This window comes from Peromyscus maniculatus, chromosome 23 (assembly GCF_049852395.1).
Source record: "Peromyscus maniculatus bairdii isolate BWxNUB_F1_BW_parent chromosome 23, HU_Pman_BW_mat_3.1, whole genome shotgun sequence".
In the NCBI taxonomy this organism is placed as follows: Eukaryota; Metazoa; Chordata; class Mammalia; order Rodentia; family Cricetidae; genus Peromyscus; species Peromyscus maniculatus.
Genome location: NC_134874.1, coordinates 53,287,820 through 53,300,131, shown reverse-complemented (window position 1 = coordinate 53,300,131; position 12,312 = coordinate 53,287,820). Strand labels below are relative to the sequence as shown.

The following is a 12,312-nucleotide window of genomic DNA, read 5'->3' as shown; positions in this document are numbered from 1 at the left end:
AGAAGTATTCTTAACCACTGAGCCATCTTTCCAGCCCTATATTATTTCCTTAAATTTAAAAAAGGCAGGCGGCATTGCAATATACAAATATTTTTATTTTATTTTTTTTAAACTTGGTGCCAGCACCCCCGTGGGAGCACTCATAATCACCTGTAACTCCAGTTCTAGGGGATCGTAACACACAGTTCTCGCCTCTGCAGCCACCAGGAATGCATGCAGCACAATACATACATGCAAGCAAAACTCTTTTTTTTTTTTTTAATTTATTTATTAAGTATACAGCATTCTACCTGCATGTATGCAGGCCAGAAGAGGGGACCAGATCTCATTACACATGATTATTAGCCACCATGTGGTTGCTGGGAATTGAACTCAGGACCTCTGGAAGAACAGTCAGTGCTCTTAACCTGAGCCATCTCTCTAGCCCTGCAAAACTCTGATACATATAAAATAAAAATAATTTTTAAGAGAAGAAGACACTGTGGGCTAATCTGGAATTCACTCTGTAGGGCAGGGTGACTCATTCACAGAGATCTGCCTGCCTCTGCCTCCTGAGTGCAGGGGGAAAGGCGTGTGTCTTTTTTCTTAAGTGTGTGTGTGGGTGGGGGGGCCAGAAAAGCATATCAGATCTCCTGGAAATAGAGTTAGGAACAGTTATGAACTGTCCAACATGGGTGCTAGGAACCAAACTCAGATGTGTCCTGTAAGAGCTCTCAATACGTGCTCTTAACTGCTGAGCCTTCTTTTTGGCACCTAAATCTTCAAACATTTTTAAATAATATATAATAATGGTCTATTTATTACATTGGGAAGCAGAAACTAAATGAATATGTAGAGTTCATCCAAACTACACCTATAAAAGCAGCTAGAATGGAAGCCGGCTTAAGTGAGTAAATACTTTAATAGCCTTTAGAGTATGGCCGTACTCTTGGTTACTAACTCATTTCAAATTATTTGTGATCCCATGATTCTGTGGCTAAACTTGTTCTTGAAACCAAGTCAGTTAATTTACCTTTCATGCTCTTGAACCTTACTTTATTTAAGATTAATTTTATTATTTTAATTATGTGTGTGGTGGGGGTATGTGCTTGTGAGTACTGATCCTGGAAGAGGCTAGAGAAGTTGAATCCCCTGGAGCTGGAGTTACAGGTGAGCCGCCATCTGGATGCTAGGGATCAAATTCGGGTCCGCTGCAAAGACAGCCAGTCAGTGCCCTTAACCACTGAGCAATCTGTCCAGCCCCATAGACATTATTTTATTTATTTCTCTGTGTAGTTCTGATTGTCCTAGAACTCACTCTGTAGACCAGGCTGGCCTCAAACTCAGAGATCCACCTGGCTCTGCCTCCTGAGTGCTGGAATTAGAGACGTGGAGCGCCACCACCTGGCTAATATTTTATCATTTTATAACTTGAACATTTTTTATACCTTTGATGTGATCACTAACACTGCAATCATCAGTCGTTTGAACCCATATCTCTCAATCTGTAAAGGTGTAATAGGTAAGCTGAGTGTGGAGGCTCATACCTGTAATCCTAGCACTGAGGCTGAGGCCGCAGGAGAATTATGAGTCTGAGGCCAGCCAGGATGCATAGCCAGATTCTATGAGAGAGGGGGTGGGAGAGGAGGAAGGAAGGAAGGAAGGAAGGAAGGAAGGAAGGAAGGAAGGAAGGAAGGAAGGAAGGAAGGAAGGAAGGAAGGAAGGCTGACAAAGAGTTTGAACCTTTTGGTGTGAATAGAGTTAAAAGACAGTTCTCTCTAAGTTCAAGGCCAAGCCTGGTCAACATAGTGAGTTCTGAGTCAGCCAGGGCTGCATAGTGAGACCCTGTCTCAGAAGGGGAAACAGGACAAAACAATCAAATTTTATAAGTGCAAAAACATTTTCTTTGCCTTGTGCACTTACCTTTTTCCTTCTTGATAACTCCCTGTTCTAAGTTAAAAGGAGATAAACTTTGCACTTGTTGGTATATTTTATTTTATGGTTATTCCCATCCAAATTCAAATAGGATACAAATGAAAGGTCACTAAATTGCTGGGGTTTTAGACTTTCAATAAATGAAAGTTAGTATTGTTTTTTGGTTTTTGGAGATTGTTCTTGCTAAGGTTTATTTTTCATAGCTTTGAGTTAAGAATAAAAGACACATAAGTAGAAAGTCCCCCATCCAAGTACTAACCAGGTCTGGCCCTGCTTAGCTACCGAGGCACGTTCAGGGTGCTGTGGTCATAGACTAAGCGGTGTTCCCCGAGGGGTGGTCCTCCCTGGCTGTTTCTCAGAAGACAAAAGCACCAGCTCTTCAGTGGCGCATGCTGGCTCTCTGCTGACTTCACCTCTGTTTATACCCAGTTCTTCGTCACCAGATCTGAACTCCAGCAGCAAACTGACGGCGAGCAGGAAGAGCACTGGTCAGCTGAACGTCAACCCCGGGACTCCCAGCGGCAATACCACAACTGCAGAGCGGAGCCGGCACCAAAGGAGCTTCTCGGTGCCCAAGAAGTTTGGTGTGGTTGACCGATCCTCCGACCCGCCTCGAAGCGCCACGCTGGACAGAATCCAAGCTTGTACCCAACAAGGTCTTTCCTCAAAAACCAGAAGCAATTCCTCCCTGAAGGACAGTCTCACAGACCCGTCCCACGTGAACCATCCCACCAACCTGCTGGCCACCATCTTCTGGGTCACGGTGGCCCTGATGGAGTCCGACTTTGAGTTTGAATACCTCATGGCCTTGAGGCTCTTGAGCCGACTGCTGGCCCATATGCCGCTGGATAAAGCCGAGAACCGAGAAAAGCTGGAGAAACTCCAAGGGCAGCTCCAGTGGGCCGACTTCTCGGGCTTACAGCAGCTGCTCCTGAAGGGCTTCACCTCTCTCACCACCACAGACCTGACCCTGCAGCTTTTCAGCTTGCTGACGCCAGTGTCCAAAGTGCCCATGGTGGACTCATCCCAAGCCATCGGTAAGGCCAGCATTGCGCATCCTTGTAGCCCTGATGGTGGCTGCATTCGGCCTTAGAGAAATAAGATTATACTATATGTCTGTATCTATAGTATTAGACGCTGGCGATCGAATAAAAGGGGCAGCAGTTTATAGAGATATATTTGTGTCTGTGTGTATACATACATATATATATATATACATATGGATATGTATGGATATGAATGATTTCTAGGTCAAATTGCAAGGACTGTCAACTTAGTCCTTGCTCTTGTACATTTCTTTGCTAATTCCCAAATCTTTTGGGATTTGTTTGGTTTGGTTTGGTTTGGTTTGGTTTGGTTTGGTTTGGTTTGGTTTGGTGGGAGTGTGTGGGGGTTGCCTTTCTTTGTTTTCTTGCCTAGAATTCACTATGTTGACCAGGCTGGCCTTGAACTCACAGAGATCTGTCTGCCTCTGCCTCCCGAGTGCTGGGATTAAAGGTGTGCACCATCACCTCCAGCTTACATTTTTATAATTAAAAAATCTTAAACTAGTATTTCAGTTCAGTTCGGTATATGTCAATAAAATCTGCATGAGGCATCGTTGCCACAAACAGGTGACTACTCTGTTGAAATCACAAGTGTAAGTTCAGTTGCCTCTTTGTAACTGATTCATTTTTATCATATTTTTTTTACAGATTTCTTTTTTTTAAGATTTATTTATTTATTATGTATACAATGTTCTGCCTGTGTGTATGCCTGCAGGCCAGAAGAGGTTATTGATTGTGATTATTATTATTATCTCATTATTGATGGTTGTGAGCCACCATGTGGGTGCTGGGAATTGAACTCAGGACCTCTGGAAGAACAGCCAGGGCTCTTAACCTCTGAGCCATCTCTCCAGCCCCCTTTTACAGATTTCTTTAGCTGATCATACTTACCCTCCTTCTCAAAGCTCCTTGGGGGCCGGTGATGTAGCCAGTGGATAGAGTGTGTGCCTGGCTTATACAAAGCCGTAGACTCAATTCCCAGCACCACACACAACCAGGTGTGGTGGGACATCCCAATAATCCCAGCACTCAAGAAATGGAGGCAGGAGGGTTAGAAGTTCAAGGTCATCCTTGCTCATGTTAAAGATCGTTCTGATCTACATGAGACCCTGTCTCAAAAAACAACCACGAAAAGACCGTTTTCGAATCACCTTGGGACAAAACAGACTCTGTGTACACCTTCCCGCTGTTACCAGTCACAACGTCCCATACTCAGCCATTGCCATTGTCTTCTCTCCTCCAGGATTTCCACTGAACGTCTTGTGTCTCTTGCCCCAACTGATCCAGCATTTTGAAAATCCCAATCAGTTCTGTAAGGATATAGCTGAAAGGATCGCTCAGGTATGCATTAGGGTTCCATAGGCAGCAGATCCGTTAGGAAATCCCAGGGCCAAATGGAAATGGCCAGTTTGGAGAAGGCAGTGGTTGTCTCGAAAGTTACTACCACTCATAATGGACATCTCTAAGTGGCTGTTACAAACTGGAAACTGGCTTTTTATCCCCTTCATTATCCAGAAAAGCAAGCAGGCTGGGTGTGGTGGCGCACACCTTTAATCCCAGCACTTGGGAGGCAGAGGCAGGTGGATTTCTGTGACCTCAGCCTGGTCTACAGAGTGATTTCCAGGACAGACTATACATAGAAACCATGTCTGGGGGGGGGGGAGACAAAGAGAAAGAGACACAGACAGACAGACAGACAGACAGAGGCCAGTGGGAGCTGGAGAGATGGCTCAGCAGGAAAAGGCGCTTGTCACCAAGCCTGCCCACCTCCATCTCCAGAACCCGCAGGATGGAAGGAGAGGGCCGGCTTCCTTGGCCTGTTCTCGGACGCCCACATGCCCTGCAGGCACTCACTTGCTCGCACACGTCCATGTTCACACAATACCAGTTAAAGAAAGCAAAGCACGTGGGGAAGTGTATTAACTAATTACTAGACAGAGTATTTCTGTGGCCATCAAAAATTATATGGGGCTGTGTTCCAGCCTATAGGACTTAGGATATTTACTAACATTTCTTCCTGTGCATTGGAATGCTCTAACTGGCCTGTTTGTCTTCAAAGGTTTGCTTGGAAGAAAAAAATCCTAAGCTTTCGAATCTGGCTCACGTTATGACCCTGTATAAAACGCACAGCTACACAAGGGACTGTGCCACATGGGTCAATGTGGTCTGTCGCTACCTTCATGAGGCCTACGCCGACATCACCTTGAACATGGTCACCTACCTGGCAGAGGTAAGCAATGACGCTGAGGATAACATTGATGTCAGCATCCGTGGTTCACATGTTTATGGAGCTTTGACCCTGACTGTGTACCATGTGTTATCACAAATGCTAATGGACTCCTTTGAAATCCTCCCAACATACCAGTGACTGGGTATTCTGTAAAGAAGCTGAGGCTTGGCTCAGTTAACTGATGAGCTCTAACTTTAAGGTAACTGGCCCTAGATCCAGTTGCCTCCCAAGTTTACCCCCTACTCACTATACTTATACCCATCAGAGTATGGCTGAGATAAACTTGATCCTAGCTTGGTATGGCAGTGTACGTCATAGAGGCAGGCAGAGTGGCCACAGAGGCAGGCAGAGCGGCCACAGAGGCAGAAAGAGTGACCACAGAGGCAGGCAGAGCGGCCACAGAGGCAGACAGTGCACATCTTTAATCCCAGCACTTGAGAGGTGAAGGGGGTAGGGGTAGGGGTGGGGTTCAGATCTTACCAAGGAGTTACTACATAGCTAGATGTGTGCTTCCAGCTGCTGAGCCCGCCCTCCATGGCGCCTGTACACCTGCACATAAATTCAACATGGGCACACTCATACACACAATTTTTTAAAGCTTTATGGAGATTGCAGGGGTGCTCAGCACCTCAGTCATGCTCTTCCAGGGGGTCGAAGTTTGATGCTCAGCACCTAGATGGCTGCTCGTAACCTAACTCCAGTTCCAAGTGATCCGACGCTCTTTCCTGGCCTCTGCAGGCACTGCATGCATGTGGTATATAGACTCACACACAGGCAAAACCCATACATAAAAATAAATATGGAAATAATTTTTTTTAAGAGATGGCAGCAAATCCCTTGAGTCTGGAGCTACAGGGATTTTATGCTTATGATTTCGGAGCTCCTTGAATTGCCTTCACTACTTTTTATTCATTAATTGGGCTTTTAGCCTGGAGTGGTTGAGCACGCCTGTCATCCCAGCACTTGAGAGGTAGAGACAGGAGGATGTCTGTGAGTTTGAGGCCAGCCAGTGCAAAATAGTGAGGCCTCTTCCAAAACAAACAAACAAACAACAAAAAAATAGGGTTTTGTTTGCCCCGGAAGCCTGCTGCAATGATAGGGTTGTGGGAAAGCAAGCCTGGTACTTCTCCGGGGAAGAGGGACAGAGGGACGAACTGACTGCTGCGCTCTGCCTCCTGCAGTTGCTGGAGAAAGGGCTCCCCAGCATGCAGCAGCCGCTCCTCCAGGTCATCTACAGTCTGCTCAGTTACATGGACCTTTCCATTGTTCCTGTCAAGCAGTTCAACGTGGAAGTCCTGAAGACCATTGAAAAATATGTGCAGGTGAGTGTTTGGACAGACTCACTCCCTCCTCAGAGGTATCCGGGAGAGACCCACGAGGCTTGTCGGGCTTGCCCTCGGGTGTAAGGCCATCTGGCATCCAGCCCCACATTTATTCCTCTATATCCACGACGACGCGTCGCCGACAGACAAGCGCGCTAGTCGGTCGCACCCTGGGTGGCGTTTGTAGGAGAAAGACAGAAAGAGACCTTAGCACATTCCTTGCTTCAGGGACGTAGCTGTCTCATTGGCCCCCAGCCTGAGTCTTCCAAGCACTTGCCTAGCTGGGAAGCTGAGGGGGAAGGGCCTGTGCTGGTGTCTTATTTCAAAGATGGAGAAGGGAGAGAGAAGGTGTGTGCATGCACAGTTCCAGGCCAGATCTTTACTTTGGAATTTAACCCAACAACCAACCAAAAAAATTAGAGGGATAAATGAAGAAAAACAACAAAATGTGAATAAATGATAAGAACATAAAAGTTTGTTATGCTGGCCTCTGTTTCTGTAATATTGTAATATTTCTATAACAAGCAGTCCCTAAAAATATTAATAAAAATGAAAACAGCCCAGACATGGTGGCGCACACCTTAATCCCAACACTCAGGAGGCAGAGGCAGAGGCAGGTGGATATCTGTGAGTTAGAGGATAGCCTGATCTACATAATAAGTTCCAAGACAACCCAGACCCTGTCCCAATAAACTAATTAATTAAAATTAAAATTTATACACACACACACACACACACACACACACACACACACACACACAAACCAACAAGGGCCAAGATAGTAGACATGGAGGTCGCACTTAGACCTGGCTCTGGGGATCCGGGGTATTGCCTTTGTTTCCCGGGCCCAGCAGCCTGCCCAGCAGAACACATCAGCAAAGACCCACAGACTGCCTCTTAAAGCTCTGTCCTGAGACTACATCAGGAAAACAAAGCGATTTCTAGAGCCTGGTAGCTAATCCGTTACGTGCAACCACAGACAGAAGGGAATCCATGTTCCTCTGTGGGTCAGCTCTCAACAGCAGAGGAATCTGCTTTGCCTCGGTCCTTGGCTTCATAATCCTTTCTTCTTGTGCGTCCCAGATTTCAAGGACAAACCCTGGATTTTTCTCTGGTTAATCACATTGACAAAGAGGTAGAGTGTAAATTTTAGACACTGTTTCCCAGAAATTATTTAATGTTAAATTTAATTTCCAGGTTTTCTTTTCCTCCCACTCATTTTTCAAGGGCTAATGAGAATTGTGTCCTCAGTGTGTGTTCAGTCACGGGTTAGCACTCACAGGGGAGATGTGTGCTCAGTGTGTATTCAGTCACGGGTTAGCTCACAGGAGGTAAGGGCACCCGTGGCACATGGCCTGTTTCCTTGGGGTATTAAGAGGCTCCCTCTAGGGACTGGAGAGATGACTCAGGGGTTAGGAGTACTGGCTGATCTTGCAGAGGACCAAAATTTCAGTTCCCATCACCTAGACGGTAGCTCACAACTGCCTGTAACCCTGTTTCCAGGCGAATCCAGTGCCCTTTTCTGGCCTTCAAAGGCTCCCAAACACGGTACATATAAAGTAATACAGGAGCATGCACAAACACACTAACACACGTACACCCACCAAAATTATAAATACATCTTTTTGAAAGAATTATTGAAATGGTCTAAGCAAGACCGACTGAGTTATGAGCCAGGTAAGTAAACAGGGGCCACATTATTGGAAGGGAGGGGTGCAGGAAGAGGTGGGAAGGGCACCGCATCCCTGCGGGAGGAGGTGGGAAGGGCACCCCATCCCTGAGGGAGGAGGTGGGAAGGGCACCCCATCCCTGCGGGAGGAGGTGGGAAGGGCACCCCATCCCTGAGGGAGGAGGTGGGAAGGGCACCCCATCCCTGAGGGAGGAGGTGAGAAGGGCACCCCATCCCTGCGTCAGTGGATGAGCAGGATGCAATATGAGGAGGAATGAGATCAGGACACCCAGTGAAGAATGAGCAGCAGCGAGACCCAGAGAAACAGTAGGACCAAGGAGACAGGACCCTGGAGGGTCGGGGAAATCTGCCTGTGAATGATCAATAGTCTAACATGGACGTGAAGCTTTTATCTTTTGACATCTTAAGGTGGCTCCTTAGCAAAAACAATGCCCTGCGGTCTTTAACTCTGTGACGTGAATATGGCCACAGCGGATCTGGTTACCTGCGTCTCCCCACAGTGTGGTTCGCTTCTCTCGTAAATGCTCTTTGTCGGTCGTTAGTCTTTTCCTAACTACAGACTGTGTGTTAAGTCAGGGAATTCTGTCCGGTCAGGAGATGGTTTGGTAGTGAGCTCTGGCTCTCAGAACACGGACTGACGTCTAACCCTTGGACGTTTATTGCCAACAGAGCATTCACTGGAGGGAAGCGCTGAATATCTTGAAGCTGGTCGTTTCTCGATCGGCCAGCCTGGTGCTGCCTTCGTACCAACACAGTGACCTCTCCAAGATAGAACTCCACCGGGTGTGGACCAGCGCCTCCAAGGAGCTGCCGGGCAAGACTCTGGACTTCCACTTCGACATCTCAGAGGTCCTGACCCACTGTGGCTCTGTCAGGGAACTGAGTATATGGTGGCCAGGGGGGGACGCGGTTGCCTAGAGAGAAGAAGACTTACGTTTGTTTTAAATGAAGACCTCCAAAGTCTAAATTAGGTTCCGTTCTTTTAACAGTGCATGAGTGTAGGGCTCTCAATTGGGAATTATCAAAAATGGAAACCACAGGCTGGAGATGGCTCAGTGGGTAAGAGCGCCCGCTCTCCAGCCACAAGGACCAGAGTTCAAATCCCCAGCACCCATGTAAAAAGCGCCTGGTCTAGCTGCCCACCGATGCAAGGTGGAAAAAGGTAGACACTGAGAGCTCACAGGGCATGCTAGACAGAGTGGTGAGTCTCCAGTCTCAAGGAAATGAGGTAGAAAGAGATAGAAGGCCACCCTCCCACCCAACGCCCTGCTCTGGCCTCCACCTGCCCGGATGCAGGCATGTGCTTGCTCACACTTAGGGACGTGTATCACACAGATAAAGGAGAGTTGAGAAGGGAGGGGAGGAACTGATTGCTTCATTAACTTTCACCTCTTCCACATTCAAGATGTGACATCTGCATCTATACTTAATATGAAAATGATATTAAGATATTAGTTCTGGCCAGGTGGTGGTGGCACACCTTTAATCCCAGCACTTGGGAGGCAGAGGCAGGCAGATCTCTGTGAGTTCGAGGCCAGCCTGGGCTACAAAGCAAGTTCCAGGACAGCCAGGACTACACAGAAAAACTCTGTCTCAAGAAAAAAAAAAAAAACAACTTTTGGGTGCTGGAGAGATGGGTCAGTAGTTAGAGCACTGGCTGTTCTTGCAGAGGACCTGGACTCAATTCCCAGCACCCACATGGCAGCTCCCAACTGTCTAACTCCAATTCCAGGAGACCTGACACCCTCACACAGACATGCATGCAGGCAAAACACCAGTGCACATAAAATAAAAATAAATAAATCTTTTAAAAAAAAAAATACATTAGCCGGGCGGTGGTGGCACACGCCTTTAATCCCAGCACTCGGGAGGCAGAGGCAGGCGGATCTCTGTGAGTTCGAGGCCAGCCTAGTCTCCAAAGCAAGTTCCAGGAAAGGCGCAAAGCTACACAGAGAAACCCTGTCTCGAAAAAAAAAATACATTAATTCAACAGCCATATTCAACTTTTTTCTTGGAGAGGGGGCCATTTTTAAGCCTTTGACTTGAGTTTCTTTTGATCCAAAAATAGAGAAAGCATTATCCAGTTAGTTGCATCCCTCAGCTCACAGGGACCCAGAACTGCTCCAGACCTATAGTCTAGGTTCAGAAGGTTCTGGTCACTTTCTGCCATTTCAAAGATCTCAAGTTGGTGTCTGTGAGACCTCCTTGGAGGCAGAATTTTAAAAGCACCCCCTGCCTGACCACATACTGTAGGATTCTCAGAAAGTGAACGTCATAAAGTATTGCATAATACCTTGGCCATGACCTCATCCAGTTGAACAATTGAAATGATAGAAATAATGTAGATGAAACTATCAGTGATTGGGAGTGCATTAAGATTGACCGCTAGAGACAGGAGAGAAGGAAATGAATTTTAACCTTTTATTACAAGAAGTTATTGCAAGTTTGGCATGATGAAAGCAGTGTATACTCTTAGCACACAGGAAATAGGCTGCAATCCGAAGCCAGCCTGGTCTACAGAGCAAGTTCAAGGCAGGGAGACCAAGGGCTGGGGGGGGGGGGCGAGGAGAGGAGGCAGGGGGAGGGGGGGAATGGTTCTTTCAAGCTTAAACGTCTGAAAACTGACTCAGCTGGCCTCACGGTTTACAAGTCTTCATCACTAGGGTCTAGGGCAGAGGTTAGCCACCTCCCTAACACTGCGACCCGTTAACACAGTTCCTCATGCTGTGCTGACCCCCAGCCGTAACACTGACTTCGTTATTATTTCATAACTGTAATTTTGCTACTGTTATGAATCATAATGTAAATAGTTTTGGCGATAGAGGTTTGGTGAGGGGGTCACGACGCTCTGATTGAGAACCGCTGATCTAAAGTCTAATGAAGCAGCCATGGCATTGGTTCCTTGCTGACAACCAGGGTGGGGGGGTATTCAGTGTGTAAATGGCTCAGAACATACATCGACCAGGAAAAAGAGCCTGCACATGACACTGAGTCTCTCTGTCTGATCTGTTCTGGTTCTAACCACGTGCGTGATCAGTTTTTCATTTCTTCTGGGCTGAACAGTTCCATAGACCGCAGAAGTGTGGGGTGGAATAATGGTGGCCCTGCACTGTCCTTTCTCCAGACGCCGATCATCGGGAGACGATATGACGAACTACAGAACTCCTCTGGACGGGATGGGAAGCCGAGGGCAATGGCCGTCACCCGGAGTGCGTCGTCCACCTCCTCGGGCTCTAACTCCAATGTCCTTGTCCCTGTGAGCTGGAAAAGGCCCCAGTATTCTCAGGTACGGGTCCCTCTGTGAAACTGAACTCTGCCATTCACCACCCCACCCCCCAGAAACGTTGCCATGTAGACCCTGGCGCCTCCAGCCATGGGGTCTCTCAGCATCGAAAGGGCAATCCCTTTATCGGGAACAGCCCGTTAGTGTTCAGTTGTCTGACTCTTGCCTCTTCAATCATTGCTTCTATGTCTCCTGTGGCTTGGGAAACAAATCCGAGCTTCCTTTCATGTGGCAGCTCTTCGAATCTGTGCAAGGCAGTCCTGACCCTTGTCCCCTAACCCATGTCAAAGTGAGTCCTCCAGATATCATGTCCAATAAAGAGTGGCCAGGGCCATGCACTCAAAGGGCCTTCTGGAGGTTCCCCTCAGAGCATAAGCTTGAAGCAGAGTTGACATCAGTAGACGAAACAGAACAGGGCGGGAGGAACTGCCAGAATTCTCTGTGGTTAGTGATGAGAGCCTAGGACTGGACGCCAGCCCGTGGCTAACCATCACTGTTCTGATGCCACACGGCCGTCAGGCAAACACCCTGCAGTTTTCTCCAGTGTTTCCATGACATGTGCCAGGCGCCCCCTGGAAAGTTACCTTAAGCGGAAAAGGGTTTTATTAAGCTGTCCGTGTTAATGAGTCCTGTGTAAATGAGTCAAAATACCTGCAGGCTGATAACGACTCGCGTTGGCCCATGAGGCTGCAGTTCATGGCCACTCGGCCCTGCCGCTGGGCCCGTGACGGCAGGGTTCACCGAGGAGGAGGCTTGTTCGTTCATGACAGCCAGGAGGCAAAGAGAAAGAGAGGAAGGGGCAGGAGTCCCGCTGTCCCCTTCGAGAA

At 47.6% G+C, this 12,312-nt stretch overlaps 1 protein-coding gene across 6 annotated transcripts in view; it reads left to right on the top strand.

Moving 5' to 3' along the window:
* Positions 1 to 12,312, top strand: part of Fry (FRY microtubule binding protein) — a 394,509-nt gene that overhangs the window by 331,933 nt on the left and 50,264 nt on the right. For all 6 annotated transcript variants that reach the window (XM_076560830.1, XM_076560829.1, XM_076560825.1 and 3 more), the window contains 6 exons: positions 2,344 to 2,951; positions 4,204 to 4,301; positions 5,020 to 5,190; positions 6,372 to 6,512; positions 8,872 to 9,051; positions 11,327 to 11,488. In XM_076560830.1, coding sequence (XP_076416945.1) covers positions 2,344 to 2,951; positions 4,204 to 4,301; positions 5,020 to 5,190; positions 6,372 to 6,512; positions 8,872 to 9,051; positions 11,327 to 11,488 — 1,360 coding nt within the window. The remainder of the gene's footprint in view (positions 1 to 2,343; positions 2,952 to 4,203; positions 4,302 to 5,019; positions 5,191 to 6,371; positions 6,513 to 8,871; positions 9,052 to 11,326; positions 11,489 to 12,312) is intronic.